Raw genomic sequence first — 16,385 nt, 5'->3', positions numbered from 1 at the left:
ATAAATTAACAAGTCACAATAATAATTTAAGAAAAAAAATGTAATACATATAAAGCATACCGCCCAAATTTGTATTTTCCTATTGTGACTCACATGAGCACTGGATTTGCATAAATTTTCCTATTGTGACTCACATGAGCACTGGATTTGCATAAATTTTCCTATTGTGACTCACATGAGCACTGGATTTGCATAAATTTTCCTATTGTGACTCACATGAGCACTCACATATTTCACATGCAATTGTTTCTAGATAATGGTCAAGCTTTCTAGAACTCCATAAATACAACACCTCTTTTGTAGTGTAATTTGAATGTACTGTTATGCACATTATACAGAAACATTTTAAAGACTATCTAACTTAAAATATCAATGAGCAAGCAAAATCACCTGCAAACACATCTTTACACAGCACAAGTGCCAACCTGGCAAGTGCGTGGGATATCCAACAATGCATAAGGTGATCCCCACCATGCAGATGAATGCATACAACATAAGGATTGTATGGCTAAAAATACACTTGCCAAAGTGCCCATTCAACGTATAATTGTGGACCAATATGAATGCACCATACTGAATCCTAATTTTTTAGCACACGTGCTGCACATAAAGGTGCATCTGGAGAGGGGTGAGCATAGCAGCATCACCAAAACTCAGTAAACATAATATTAAAAACAAAAAAATATGAAGCTAATGAACAAGACCCTGCCCTATATTGGTTAAAAAGACACATTTTCCTCATGACGTTAACAGGTAACATAATGAGGAGAAATGAATGGCACTTAATACAAATCATATTTATTAATCTGTAACAAATCACTAAATTGATCAAAATCCCAATTGAATCAGTGCTGCAATTTTTATTTCAACAGAAAAGGACACAAAGTTTCCAACCAATTACAATGGGTCATGAATTCATCAATTGAAGTAAACCATAAAATTAATCCAGCAAATGTAAGGCAGATACCATTGATAAAATTAATCCAGCAAAGGTAAAAGAAGTGTTGACTAAAAGCCCATAATATTTAATGTCTTTTTTTCCCCGAACCTTATTAAAATGCTCATACTGCCTGTTTCCAAGCCCAAAAACACCATATTTGAGGTTCTGAAGCCAGTTTCCCCTCTCATTCCCCTAAAAAAACCCAGATTTCAAAATCAACCAAACCAACAATAGAAATAATCAGTGTCTAATATCAAAAATATCCAAAGCATCCCGAAACAAAGATGATCAGACTGGAGGGGGAAGTTGATTTTTTTTTTTTTAATTTTCCAATGGGATCTCTGTTCATTCATATGAATACCTTCATTTGAATTCCCTAATCTGATGTTGTGTGATTGAAATACAATTGTCTTGATATCTATAAAGTTCATAGCTTACACTGCATGCTTCTTAAAGTTCAATGGTTGTGTATACATGCATTAGAGAGCGGTGAGACAATGCTTGTTGGTTTGCAAGCGATTAGTATACTGATTGGTAGCAGGTAGTTGAGATGTCTACCTCCTATGGCCCATTGACCGCCCATTAGTGGACCACTTATCTGTACGATGACATGTTCATCATCATCATCATCTAAGCTGTGTCCCAACTACTTGAGGTTGGCTACATGAATCCTGTTCTCTCATTCCACCTTGCAATGTCAGGATTGTCAGGATTCACAACAAAAGGCTGTAACCCATTGAATCATATCCATATCTAGGTATCATAGAATCTAACATCAGCTGAAACCAGCACTAGGCAATGATGGTAGTTTGGGAAATGTGTAGGAGGAATTTTGACATTCCATAGTCTTACAATCACTATATCTAATGCAAATTCGGCACAGCACGTTCAGCAAACATTGACAAGGAATTCAAAAGACCCAAATGAAAATTTCCTCATTTTCTTTGCTCTGGTGTTCTTGATGACCATTTTGTGCTTGTGTTCAATGCCCAAGCTACATAACAATCAATCTGCTTTGTGAGAAAAAACTTTCAATTTGGCTAGAAAATCATTTGTCAGTACCATAAAATAATCATCATACAAACATATGAAAGGAATCTACAATGGAAATATCTAACACAATTCAACACAGACCACAGTGGACCAACATTGCAATTGAATTTGGAAAAAACCCAAAAGGGATTTTCCATGTTTTCTTTGGTTTGGTGTTCTTGATGACTGCATTGTGCTCATGTTCAGTACCTGAGCTACATAACCAATCTGACTTGTGAGGAAAGCTTTCAGATTTAGCTAGAAAACCATTAGTTAGTACCATAAAACAATCTTCATATGAACATATGATTCAGAATCTACAATCGCAATATCTCACACAATCTGATACAGAGACCACGGTCAACCAACATTGACATGGAAATCAGAAAAACCCAAAGGAGATTTTCCTCATTTTCTTTGGCTTGGTGTTCTTGATTACCTTATTGTGCCTGTGTTCTATGCCTGAGCTACATAGCTACCACTCTTTTTTTGTGAAAAAAAGGCTTTCAGATTTGGCTAGAAAACCATTTGTCAGTACCATAAAACAATCATCATATGAACATATGAAACAGAATCTACTAAGGCAATATCTAAAACAATTCGACACAGCAAAGTCAACAGATACTGACATGGAATATGGAAAAACCCAAATGAGATTTCCTAATTTTCTTCGCTTTGGTGTTCTTGATTACCTTATTGTGCTTGTCTTCAATGCCTGCGCTACATAGTAACTGATCTGTTTGTTTGTTTGTTTGTTTGTTTGTTTGTTTTTTGAAAAGCTTCCAGATTTGGCTAGAAAACCATTTGTCAGTACCATAGAATAATCTTCACATGAATGCATGAAATGGAATCTACAATCGCAATAGCTAACACAATTCAACAGAGCACAGTCGACAGACTGATATGGAATTTGGAAAAAAAAATGAAAATTTCCTGATTTTCTGCTTTCGTATTCTTGATCACCATATTGTGCTCGTGTTGAATGCCCGAGCTACATAGTAACCTATCTGTGTTATGAGAAAGCATTCAGATTGAGCTAGAAAACTGTTTGTCAATACCATAGAACAATCTTCATATGAACATATGAAACGAAATCTAAATTTAACAAACCAACAACATCATAATTGCAAATTTGAAATTTTGAGTAAATCTAATTATTGAAACTAAATCAAATAGGATGGAGACTCCTATATAGCAATTAAGAGAGGAGAAACGGAACCTGAGATTCAAATCTTAGCTTGCTGATGCACCAGCTTCACCTTCTCTCTCAGGAACTGCCGTATATGTTCACGTTTCCAGTTGTCAATTCTGCAAAATCAAATACAGAAACCCTCAGTGCACAGAAAATAGCCTCAAGTTGGAAATCGCATCATGAAAACGCATCTACAGAAGATCCAGTGCAGAAAATAGAAAAATTAGGGCAAAGATGGGAAAATCACCTGCTTATGATGGAATCGAAGGAAGATCGAGATCTCACAGAAAGCAAGCGAAAGAGATCTAGGGTTTTTTTTTGTTTTTTACCAACTCCTCCGATCTCCGCCGTGGAGATGAAGGAACACTTGAAACTTCAAAGAGTGAGAGGACAGCGAGCGGAGAGGGAGAGGGAGAGGGAGAGGGAGAGCGCGCAAGAGGGAGTGGGCCGGAGAGGCAGAGAGAAGGAGGGAGATGGAGAGGGAGAGCACGCGAGAGTGAGAGGGAGAGGGAGAAGGAGAGAGTGCGATAGGGAGAGGGAGAGGGAAGGAGAGCGAGATGCAGTGGAGAGGGAGAGGCAGGGAGAGGGAGATACGGCGCAAGGGAGAGGCAGAGAAAGAGGGAGATACGGCTTTAGGGTTTTTTTTTAATAGCAAGGGACCCTTTACCCGCAGCTGTTAAAACGGGCTGCGGGCAAAGGGTAAGCCCATCAGTCGGCTAAACCGTATTTTGTTGTAGTGGCTGGTCCTTGATACAGCCGGTTTAGGGTCGGTTCGTTTTTCTTAGCCCTCTCTTTCTTTTTTTCTGAGTTATGATAAGAGGGCCTCCTAATCGTAGCCCTCCCGAATGTGTAGACCTTGTACAGCTTCGAGGCTTGGGCCCTTTTTATTGGCCTGAGTCTGTTGCTCTTTTGTAAGAATCTTTGATCATCAATGGATAAAGCAGTTTCCTAAATAAATATTTAAAAAAAAAAAAAAGAAAAAAAGAAAAAAAAGTATGGAGCATCATACACATCCTGAGGATCATACATCTCCTCAAAAGGACAATAATTTATAGCGCTCTAAGTTGCAATGGGATACTTGGACAGACCAATCCATCAATCTAAGCTGTCCATTTTCTCAATCACAGATTCCATGAGCTACCATGCAAGATCACACTGAATGAAATATTCAAATCATCTAATCAACCACCTGTACAATGGACGGCTAAAGGTGTTTATGGCAATACAGGTCCAATTAACCAGTCCATTCAACTATTTGTTCAATTCTACGGTTGATTGGTTATGGTTACAAAAAATGGATGGTAATATAAGAAAGACAGTTAACTTACGGACGATCAACTGAATCATCTAATCAATCAGTGTGATTTTCACATGTTAGAACGTGAAGTTTGTGCCACGCCTGATGTACAATGCAGATGCATCGATCGGACTAACTGCCCCAATGCAAGTAAGAGCACTATAACTCATATAATATTCCTAGTGCAACGAGCATCTCTCCTGCTCAGTGATAGTGTGAGAGAGAATCATTGCCTTCGTCTTGCCCACTGTGGTGCTTTGTACGACGTCTAACCTGCTCAACACGGTCTCCGCACCATAAAAAGAAGACATCCCAAAAATTAGGCTGATCCACACATCACGTAGGCCACCATATGAATTTAGAAGTTTTCCGTGGTAGTCCATTACATATGGTTTAGCTACGGCTGATTATTAGATAAGTGATTTTTGGTCATCCCATGACTGCGGTGGGACCCAATTAGATGTACAGGTTAGATGGCTTATTCACACAATGGTGGGCACAACACAAGCAGTAAATTAACTCTTACACGAAGTTGAATGCCAGTTAAATTATCATTTCTTTTTCAAAATCTGTCTTTCACTTAATAGGGCTGAAACAACAGGTTAATACATTGGGTCACCCAGATCCATAGCTCAAGTGGTAGACTGAGTGAAAGATACCTCGTTTCAACATTGTGGTCTTGGTATTGATTCCCTAGATGGGGTGGCTAGCTAACGTACAGTGAAGTGTGAACTGACAGTAGGTGTAATAACAAGCTAATTTTTTTTTTTTAAATAAATAAATAAATAAAATAAAATAAAAATTCTTTAAAAAAAAAAAAAAAAGGTCCAGCAAAATAGGAGCAAGGACCTGCCTATTATATTTGAAAAGGCAAGAAGAGCCCATGACATTAATCCGTCATCCTAGACTCTTAATTTGATGTTGCCTAACTTGACCTTGTTTAAAAATAAGGTGCCACGGAACAAGGTGGGAGATCTGCTCTAGGATGTCCTCTCGCAAATCTGTCCACATTGATTTTTAACCCTAGCCATCTGCAGGCATAGACTATTTGATGACAAAATAAACATAGATATAAGTTGGCTTTGGGGGAATTCTCGGCGCCCAGAGAGTTAGAAGGCGAAGGGGCTGGAGTCCTTTGGAGGAGGGAGACAAGGGCTAATGATCTTGAGCAAATCCAGGATTTGGGAGATTATTTTTGATGTAGAGCAAGTCAAAGACACTTTCATGGCAAAGATGAATGAAAGAATGTCCGATCAGAGGCAGAAATGATCTAGACCAGTAGAACCTTAAATCGGTTGTATCTCACAAACCATGATGAGTTTTTTAACATATCATATATGATTTTGGGGTAGGAAAACCTACTTAAGCCAACCAACCCCATTATGCTAGGTTGCGCATGCTAGATTTGCGAGATTCCATCATATTGATGGTCAAAAGTCCTGTTTATTTTTGTTTTTAGTATACATGGTAAGTTTTAGTTCAAGTAAAACGCTTGATTCTTTGAGTTATAGGAGTCATGCCAAACATGAAAAGGGTTTAGAAAAGTTAAGAGGATAACGCAGTTGGGCTAAATTGGATACTTACTATTTTTGGCCAAAAACCACAAAGTAATAGAGGCAGTGTATATATATATATATATATATATATATATATATATATCATCATCAATCAAACTATTTCAAATTATTAGGAATTATTCCTTCTTTTATCCCTCCTAGATTCGAGAAAGCTCTATGGAGAACAGGGTCCCACCTACCTAGGTGGATTGGGGGTCTCACCTAACCCGCTCCCTTCCTACCAAACCATAGGGTCCACTTTTAATAATAAAGAAGTGACAGGGATGCGTTGGGATTTAGGTGGTGGTGCCGTGGTGTTTCCAAGAAATTCAAACTGTCCATCTATTTTGCAAGATTATTCTAAAATATGCAATAAAAATGAGCTGGATCCAAGAGTAAAGTGAGCCACGATAGAGAAAATAGTGAGAAAAAAAAAAAAAAAAAAACCTACATGTCTTCATTGGCTCCACCTTGATGTTTATTCGGCATTAGGATTTTTTACGAGGTCATTATCATTAGGATAAACTAAAAAAACAAAAAACTAAGCCTGATGAAAAACTTTTGTAGCTATGAGAATGTTTCAGTGGTGGATGTTCAATCCCCACTGTTTCCTCTCATATGGCCCACTTGAGTTTTGGATCTACTCATTTTTTGTTGCATATCATAAACTAATCTCACAAAATGGATTTCTAAAAAACATTACGGTGGGCCCACCTAGGATCCGATGTAGGAACTTCATGCGAAAGGCCTGGCAGGAAATTCGCGTCATAAAAAACTGCCTCTACTTCCAGTTGGAAAGACACGAGCAGCCTATGCCACCTAGCGTACACACATGAGAAAGATCCAAGCCTTTTATCAGATGTAAACAACTACTGTAGAGATTCTGTGCCCGAATTCAGTTCTTCAAAAGAAACGGACAGTAGAAAAACGAGGAGGGACTAGCCATAATGTCGGTTAAGGTCGTAAGTATGGCCCGCATGATGAGTGGTCTAGTCCGACTTTTTAGACCTAGCTGTATTCATGGTGGGCTACGATTGATGTATGCCCCGAATCTCGTTCACATGTGTCGCGGTGGCAGATGTGCCCTCAAACCACACATAAGAGTACACTGATCCATATGGAGCTTCCATGTTCCTGCTGATGGGCTTTTCCTCTTTAGATTAAAGGAGAGGAAGTGTATCCCATTTAAAAATGGATGTTTTACCGCGCTGCTTAACCAGTCGAGTGGGCTACTCGACCAGTCGAGGGTTCGCTCGACTTAAAGTCCAACTAGTAATTGGTTTTGGAAGTCCGTGATACTCGACCAGTTGAAGAGTCTGCTCGACTGGTCGAAGGTCCGCTCGACCAATCGAGGACTCTGCTCGACCAATCGCGGTTATGCAGATTCATGTCTGGATTTTGTGCAGACTACGTAAATTTGAGGCTGTTTTCTCATAGGTGCAGAAGGGAGTTGTCTAAACTATAAATAGGGGTACCTAGGGCTTTTCTAGGCAATGTAAGAGAGTTTTCTAAAGCTTTGCAAGGATTTGTTAAAGGGTTTAGGGCTATCAAAGGTATAAGAGAAAGATAGAGGAAGCTTGTGGAAGGGAGGTTTTACTTGTAGAGGTGATCTACTGTGCACTCGACATCTCAGCGCTTTTACGTCCTCGTAATCGGTGAGATCTCTCCGTCTTTCTTTATTCTCTTATTGTTTATCCACTCCTGCGTGAGTGAAAAAGGTTTGATCCTAGTGAGGTGTGCTTGTGATTGGTTGTAACATTCTACTTCATAGTGGATTGTTGATCTGGATGAGGTCCCGTGGTTTTACTTATTTAAGGGTTTTCCACGTAAAAATCTCTTGTGTCATGTGGTTTATGCTTTGATTGATTTCATTACTTATTATTCCATAATTCTGGTGTTTTTGGGAGACTAGATCCTCAGGTTTTGTGCAACAGCCCCCAACACCTGTGTCTCCAATCCAGTGTCTATTGAGACTTTTTAATGAATGTGGAATCGACTCAATCAATCTCTGATGGTGGATGTGGAACATCCACTTATTGACTTGATTTTTATTTTTATTTTTTGTTAGCTTGTTAGCCACCCACACTAGGGAATTGATACCAAGACCTCAGTGTTGAAACGAGGTATCTTTCACTCAGTCTACCACTTGAGCTATGGATCAGGGTGTACTTATTGACTTTTTTGCTATTCAATAAAACACATGGTGCAGTTAAACTTGTGCAATTAAAAGTCATACTCGACTCAAGTATGATTAAATGCTTGTGATCCCAGGTGATTAAATAGGATGGTGCAGTTAAACTTGTGCAATTAAAAGTCATACTCGACTCAAGTATGATTAAATGATTGTGATCCCAGGTGATTAAATAAACCAATTAAGATGGGATTCGAGAACATCAAGTACCTCTCCAATAACCAATTGTTAAAGGTGATCAGGCAATTTATCAGGAAAGAGGTTAGGCACGATTTATAAGAAAAGAGATTAGGCTTTAATGGATAGAAAAGATTAAAACTAAAGGTTAGAATACTGATTTTATTAATTTGTATTTGAAGTTTAGTATAATTAGCAAAGAAATAAAATAAGCAAACAAATAAATAAATAATCAAGGTGTGAAGCATGATATAAATAAGTCATGCATATTTATACTACTCCTATACGGCAGATATATTTTTACTATTGGCCGTATTGAATTTCCTTATCTTGAGAGATTTGGATGATCTGTATCAGGCCATGCATATAAGAAATATCGTGTGAGCTTTTCGCTATTCGGAGGATAGTCTTTATATAATCGAGCTCTTTCCTTTTTGTTGGATTGCTTTTTAACGGGATTCTTGCTTCTTTTTTTCTTTTTTTTTTTGGAAATCTTCTTCTATGTATTAATATAAGGAAAAATTTTACAGCCATTTGGGTGGGGCCAACAAAAAACCCAGACCGCACCTATCATGTAGACAAGCCTTAAACATGGAGGCTAATGAGAAATACCAAGAAGACGAGAACTAACGAGAAAAATCTCATTCAGTAGTTCCAGACTGGGGCAAATGCTAGGGGAGCGCAGCGCTTGGCTGAACCTTGACAATGGAGGAGGGAGACCAGCTTAGCCTTGGCAGAGGAGAGCTAGGACTCCGATATCGTGCCAAGGCCCGAACGGTCGAGAACTAGCTCTCCACGGGTCAGGAGAGGGAGGGCAGCAGCCTGCATGTAATCCCTTTCCGTCTGATCAGAACTGTCCAGACGAGCAATCCCATCTGCCACTCTATTCACCTCCCTACGAATGGATTCTTGCTTTCCACATAGTTAACTTTTCCTATACTCTAATCTTAATCTTATCAAGACAAACATGCCATTAGCATTTTGGCTTTTAAGTTTATCGTCACCCGGTATGACATGGTTACCACATGACACCTTCAAGACATCTTGCCGTGATCAGGTAGGTGTGAACACAACTCTCCTGGATCATGATTTAAAAACCAGACTAATAAGACTATTAACTCCCTCCTGATTTGCAACTATTTAACTCTTTCTTGCATCTCACCGACCATTTGAAGATGACTAATCTAATTTTGGGAACATCCGTTTTACAGTCCAACGGCTAGAGTCTCAAACCTCAAACAGCAGAATATTAGTTACCATTCCAAGTTAATTTGTATAACAACGAAAGGGAGCAGATATACTCCACGTCATTCGTGTTCCAATTTGACGTGGATCAAAATACGACTATCCTACCAATCGAACTGATATTGTCATTCGTGTTCCAATTTGATCTTAGATTGATATACTTTCTTCGGACAGAAGACATCGCTCAGAACTGTTTTGGAGAGCAAAGAAGCCTTCAGTAGAGAGAGAGCCTGCGACCAAAGAAACAAGTCCAAAAATTATAAGCTTGGAGTTCTACTCCCAGTTTATATTCTATTCACAGCACGTATGCAAACATGCGAGAACATGTGGAAGCTGTGGGATAATCACAAAACCAAGATGGACCAGTCATCAGGCGAGCTCCACGTGTAAGTTGAATGTAGACCACCAGTTGTCTGTTTCTCATTGGATTTTACATACATGTGTGGACCACTGGATGACTGGACCAACCAAACATTTGAGGAAGGGTATTTTTCATAGCGGACATGTGGTCCATTGTTCTGCTTCTTTTCCGGATCATCTGTTTGCAGATGCAACCAGTGAAAGGGACAGGATCATCACATCTGAAAGAGTGTTGCTGCAATGCCCATCTATATATGGTGAAATCAATCTTATCAACAGTCAGGATCAGTCGGCCATGGCTCAACTTCTGCAAACTGAAAGTAATCATTAGCAAATGCAGTATAGGGAAGCCATGGGACAAGAATTTCCGGCCACACGTCTTACAGGAAGTCGTGCAGCGAAAACTGAACTTAGGTGGCATCCACTCCATTTTATTTTATTTTTTCTTTAAGGATGTGATAAAAATAAAATAAAAATGAAGCACATTCAAAATTCAAGTGGGCTATACCGCAGGAAACAGTGGGAATGGGAACGCTCACCGTTGAAAAACCTTCCTAGGGTCCACCGTTTATTTACATGCCATCCAATCAGTTCATAAGGTGAGTCCCACCAAGATGAAAGGTAAGCATTAATATCAGCCTGATTCAAAAGTTCGGTGGGGCCCAAGAAAGTTTCATGGGTGGAGTCCTATCTCCACTGGTTCCTGTGATGAGCACACTTTGCACGATGTTTAGGATCACATCCTAGCATGAGCTAGGGCAACAATAGATGGACGGAGTAGATGTCACAAACATCATAGTGGGCTCCACATATCTTTTTGTTGCAAGGGTTCGCAAACATAGAATGCCTACGGGGAATCTAGGCCACTTATCATGCAGGGGCCATCACAAACACATCCTAGCCCAAAAATCGGATCCGGCTACTTGTCAGGTGGTTCACTCTGCATGAGAAAAATGGATGCGTCCACCTGATGAACGGATCTCATTGAGTTTTGGGCCAGGGCACGTTCATGGTGGCCCCCAATTGATGAGTGGCCTGTAACCCTCTGTGACAAATTGTTCACCTCCAACCGCCTGTTAGCCAATCCTAGCATGACTAGCCCTAGCATTTCTCTATCTAATCGATGTAGGAACAATCTACGTTACCTCCTGTCTTGGTATCGATTCCCTAGTGGGGATGGCTAACAGTGGACTGTGTACTGACAGTGGGAGTGTACTAACAAGCTAAAGAAAAAAAAAATCTACATTACCTCCTCCTTGCCCACGCTTACTACTCGCTTCCGAACATCGTCGATGGGCACGTTGAATGTGTCAAGGATGGGATTGACTAAAATAAAGGATAGAGGCTTCACATACAACCCATCCGTTATCATAAACTTCACCTTCGTTCCCTTCACAAATCCTCCTCCGCACTCCGTGGCTGCACCACTCAACTTCGGATTTATGAAATGACATACTAGGCTCCTGAGACCGGTGCAGTTTGACGTGGAGTGGCCGTTGTCGCTGTGACAGTAAACACAACGACCGAACTTAGAAATGTCGATTGTCTTAGGGCCCGCCTCCACGACCGGCAGTAGTTGGTTGTCACACCCCATATGAAGCGATAGCTTGGGGTCAAGTAGCATGGAACTGCATTCCTCGGATATGATACATTCATCGCCACCACTCAAATCTTCCACACTTTTGCGCAAGTTATCCAAACATCCGATAGAAGAACCTGGGCCCAAGAGATTTACTATGGATCCAAGAGGGAAGGTGAGGAAGCTGAATAGAAGGTCCAAAAAATCATTTGTGGCCTCAGCGTACAACACCTTGTTCATGGATTTGCTGATCAGAAGATTCACGCTCATCTTTTTGCCAGTGTCTTTATTATCTGTGGCTATGTCTAAGGGGCTCAACTTTTGGGAGTCAAAAGCATTCCCAAGAGCATCTGGCTTCGGCAGAAATACGTCCGTCATAGGTGTTCTTGAGACCAACAATCGTCTGAGCAGATGCAAAGCCTAATTCAAGATAAGACCAGTAATAATCAAATATGAAGTTAGCCGACATGGCTCAGTTATCCAAAAACATTAAGAAACATTTTGAATTTGAACAATCAAGCAATTTTTTTTATTCTTAATCTTCCTTTGAAATCCAAAGATCGATGCAACTCATCTCTTTTGCCTATTTCACAGATTTCCCAGGAAATTCCTGCACTGGAATGCTAGGTGGGGCCTACTGTGATGTTTGTGAGAAATCCAACCCAGCCTTTTGTTTTGCAAGCTCATTTCAGGACATGTGACCAAAAGTGAGTTGTATCCAGAACTCAAGTGGGCCACACAAGTGGGAACTTGAGGAAAAAAATTGTTGGGAACCACGGTAGTACACAGAGCAAAATCAAATAAAGTACTCGCAATCACACAAACAAGCCCAAACAAGAACAATTTGAATTTTAAGTGGAAAAACCTTTTTGGGCACAAAGCAACCAATAATGCACAATGAAAGCAGTAATTACAAGAGATCGATGTTTTTACTGATTTGAATAAGCCTTGAATCTCCTTCAAACCCTAGGTATGTCCTTAACCCCTTATGAATGTTTAGAAAGCTCTAATACACTTTAATCTTACCATAATCTCAATTACACCCGATATATATACTATCACTACCGGAATAGGAAATGACTAGCACACTTACACAATTCTGCGTGCACCTTCGATGGGACCTTCGATGGCATCGATATGCCTCGAAGACCTGTTGATGGCATCGAATGGAGTTCGACGCCATCGACTAACACCTCTAAAACAATCTAACAACCAACATAGATTTTTTAGATTTTCTCGATCGGATTAAGCATCTATTGATGGATTCGACATCTGCTCGATGGCATCGATAGACCCTGTTATTAATAGATTTGAGACATCAATAATAATCTCCACCATGTTTTCGATCTTCATTTTTAATTGCTCCTTATACATCACCACTTTAATTTTCCTTCCATCATAGCTTCAACGTCACTTATTGTGCACACTCCATCCTTCATTTAAGCCTTCACCAAGCCTAGAGAAATTATATAGAACTTGAACTTATTTGTGGAAATCACCTTAGTAAGCATGTCAGCTAGATTCACTCTTATGTGGATCTTCTCTAGAGTCACTCCTTATTTCTCAAGCACTTATCGGATAAAATGATGACGCACATCAATATATTTAGTATGCGAGTGATAAACAGAATTTTTATCCAAATTAATCGCGCTTTCGCTATTTCAATTGACTAGCACAGCCTCTTTCTGAAGCCCAAGCCAATTTATCATTACTTTCAACCAAACACATTTTTTAAACACTTCTATCATCATCATATACTCAGCTTCAGTTATGGAAAGAGCCACCATAAACTGAAACTTCGACATCAAATTGATCGCTTCACCCACTAGCAAAAACGAGTAACCAGAAGTCGACCTTCTATTATCCACACTGCCTGCATAGCCTGAATCCATGCATGCAGCCCATTTATTTATCCCTTGATTTTTCAAATGATAAGACATAGTCTTGTATACCTCGAATATATCGAAGTAGTCATTTCACTGTTTCTTAGTGCTGCTTGCCAGGGTTAGACATACATTTTCTAACAACACTCAGTGCATGTAAAATATCCGATCTTGTACAAACCATGGTATACATCAAATGGTCAACTGCACTCAAATAAGGCATACAAAACATATCCTGCTTTTCTTCATCTGTTTTAGGACACTATTCAGAAGAAAGTTTAAAATGAGCTACGCGGGGATCGCTGACTAGCTTTACCTTGTCCATCCCATACATCATTAATACTTTCTCAAGATATTTAGCCTGATATAACCATAGCTTGCTCCTCTTCCTGTGTTTGTGTATATCAATATTGAGAACCCTCTTTGCAGCGCCTAGATCTTTCATTTCAAATGTCTTTGATAGTTAAGTCATTAGTATATCGATCTCAGACATGTTATGACTGACGATAAGTATGTCGTCAGAATACAATACCAAGATAATAAACTTCCCATAACACAGTGTCTTATAATAGACACAATGATCATATTCATTCCTAATAAACTCCTAACTAATCATAAAATAATCAAATTTCTTGTACCACTGCTTAGGTGACTGTTTCAGGCCATACAATGACCTCTTCAACCCGCAAATCTTGTTCTCTATTTTTTATATTTCAAAACTTTCTAATTGCTTCATGTAAACTTGTTCTTCCAATTCTCCATGCAGGAAAGCAATCTTCCTGCAAATATTTCATTAATCAAACAAGACATCGAGAGAGTCGCTTGGCCATTCCCCTCTTCCAATCAAAGTGATAGTTATTGTAGCATCCACTGCCAATGGGTGGAAAAGGATAATGCTTTCTATGTGCATAAAGGATGCATCAACCTTTTGCATATTTCCAACTAATGAATATAGGTATTGGGTCCTGAGGATCAAGATGGCCAAGGTCAAAACCTAAATGTACACCTTTTGCATATTTCCAACAAATGAATATAAGTATTGGGTCTTGAGGATCCGGACGACGAAAGATCAAAACCTAAATGCGCCAAATGGTTGATTATCAAAGACATGCTTACTAACATGTCTTACAACTTGGACGTTTGGTTGAACTGATATATGCCATGTGTATGGATATGAAGTGTCAAGTATCAACCATCACATTGTGCTAGATAGTCAAATAACACCCACTTCTCCACTTCTCTCCCATATCTTTAAAACCATTTCCTGCACATGCCACAACTCCTAGTACTAGTTACTCATAAAAGAAGAGAAATGGAAATGGGACTCACATTGGATTTAAAAGGCATATTCACAGACCATATCATTCATCAAGCCGGCCTACCATGTATAACTTGGCACAGGCCTGCATTTGTCAGATGGGCCACGTGTATAAAATGTGGACTGCTTGCATGAATGGAGCAACCTGATTTTAGAGCATGGCATCGACACGCTGGACCCAACTGGTCGTATGAAGATGTAAATGGGTTAGGTTAGGAAAAGGGGAGAATCGGGCTCAACTCAATTAATAACTAGGTTTGGACTTTGTAGCTAAATCCAAACCATCCATAATCAGGTATAATAATTGGTTCAAGTGGTATTTTAAACCCAAACCTGAGCAGATGTGTGTGAATTTGGATCCCAACAAATTTATATTGTGTCTGTTGTATCCTATTTTTAACTATTCTTAAAAATACTATTTAGAAACGAACACATGTTATCGCACGAGAAAAAAATAACATGTGAAAGATCTTCATTATATTTGTAATGCTTTTCACGAAAGCACAGTTGGCGCTGATCTGGATGATATACGTCATCTGATGACGAGGCATGACAAAAAAGTCCAAGAGATAGAAAGCGATTGAGAAGATCTGGAAGACCAATGTGGCAACGATTCGACTGCCATAACCGTTGAAATAAAGAAGAGAAATGCATAAAGAGAAGCTTTAATAAAGATCTATAAATAGCTAGAAGTTCAGGGAAGCAAATAGTCTTATACCAACCCAACGAACTAATCAAATTATCTTCCCTTATCATAGCTTAGCTCTATCCTACGAGTAATGATAATTCAATAGCAGTAATCCTTAACTCTAATCCAAGTCTATGCTTCTACGCTAGACTATTCCTGATTCCAATATAATCTGTTCTACTTTGAGAAAGGCATCTTGCAGTTGCTCCCTGCGACCAACTGTTGATCATCTTACAACCATATTACGAGTGGCTGAATAAGCGACTGATCTTCTCAGGTCTTGGTCATATACGATCGCACTCAACGTATCTTCTTATCTCGGCGCTTAGGGTCAAGTTGTTTGGTTTGAATTAAGCTACAAAATTAGTTTTGTCACACCTGCACACACCACAATATTTGACCAAAAAAAAACCAAGAGCAAATAATTTTTGGTATGCCCGATGGACCTAAAAACTACTTGGTTGCCATAAATATTCGGTGGGACTCTTACTTTTGAGACTCAAAATTTCAAGTGTGTGTATATATATATATCTATATATATATATATATATATATATATATATATATATATATATATATATATATATATATATATATATATATATATATAAGTGCAATATAAGCTAAAGAGATCGTAACACTTCTGGTGCTAATGAACCTCCTGCGCAAGAAGAGGAAATACAGGTGTAGCTAACACATGAGTTGTTGCCGAACCTGGTACCCAATCCTCCAAACTAGGACATAGCATCATCATCTCAAATTGATCCACTGAAGATAATATCGGTTGGGCTACGCGATATGCAAATGGGGATTCAGCAAATTACGGAGCAATCATGAATTCAAATTGAGCAATCTCAAATTCAGGCTGAAACTTTCAACCGATGGATGGCCAATCAGACTGAGAGCTTGACTCAGATAATAATTATT

General features: G+C 39.2%; 1 protein-coding gene across 1 annotated transcript in view; it reads right to left on the bottom strand.

Moving 5' to 3' along the window:
- Positions 1-9,720: 9,720 nt before the first annotated feature.
- Positions 9,721-16,385, bottom strand: part of LOC131239076 (uncharacterized) — a 63,017-nt gene continuing 56,352 nt past the window's right edge. Inside the window, exons 6-7 of the mRNA XM_058236636.1 lie at positions 11,240-11,989; positions 9,721-9,860 (exon numbers count right to left, since the gene is read on the bottom strand). Coding sequence (XP_058092619.1) covers positions 9,756-9,860; positions 11,240-11,989 — 855 coding nt within the window. The 3' untranslated portion in view covers positions 9,721-9,755. The remainder of the gene's footprint in view (positions 9,861-11,239; positions 11,990-16,385) is intronic.

This window comes from Magnolia sinica, chromosome 3 (assembly GCF_029962835.1).
Source record: "Magnolia sinica isolate HGM2019 chromosome 3, MsV1, whole genome shotgun sequence".
Classification (NCBI taxonomy): domain Eukaryota; kingdom Viridiplantae; phylum Streptophyta; class Magnoliopsida; order Magnoliales; family Magnoliaceae; genus Magnolia; species Magnolia sinica.
The sequence above is the reverse complement of the archived record's forward strand: the minus strand, read 5'-3'. Positions and strand labels throughout refer to the sequence as shown.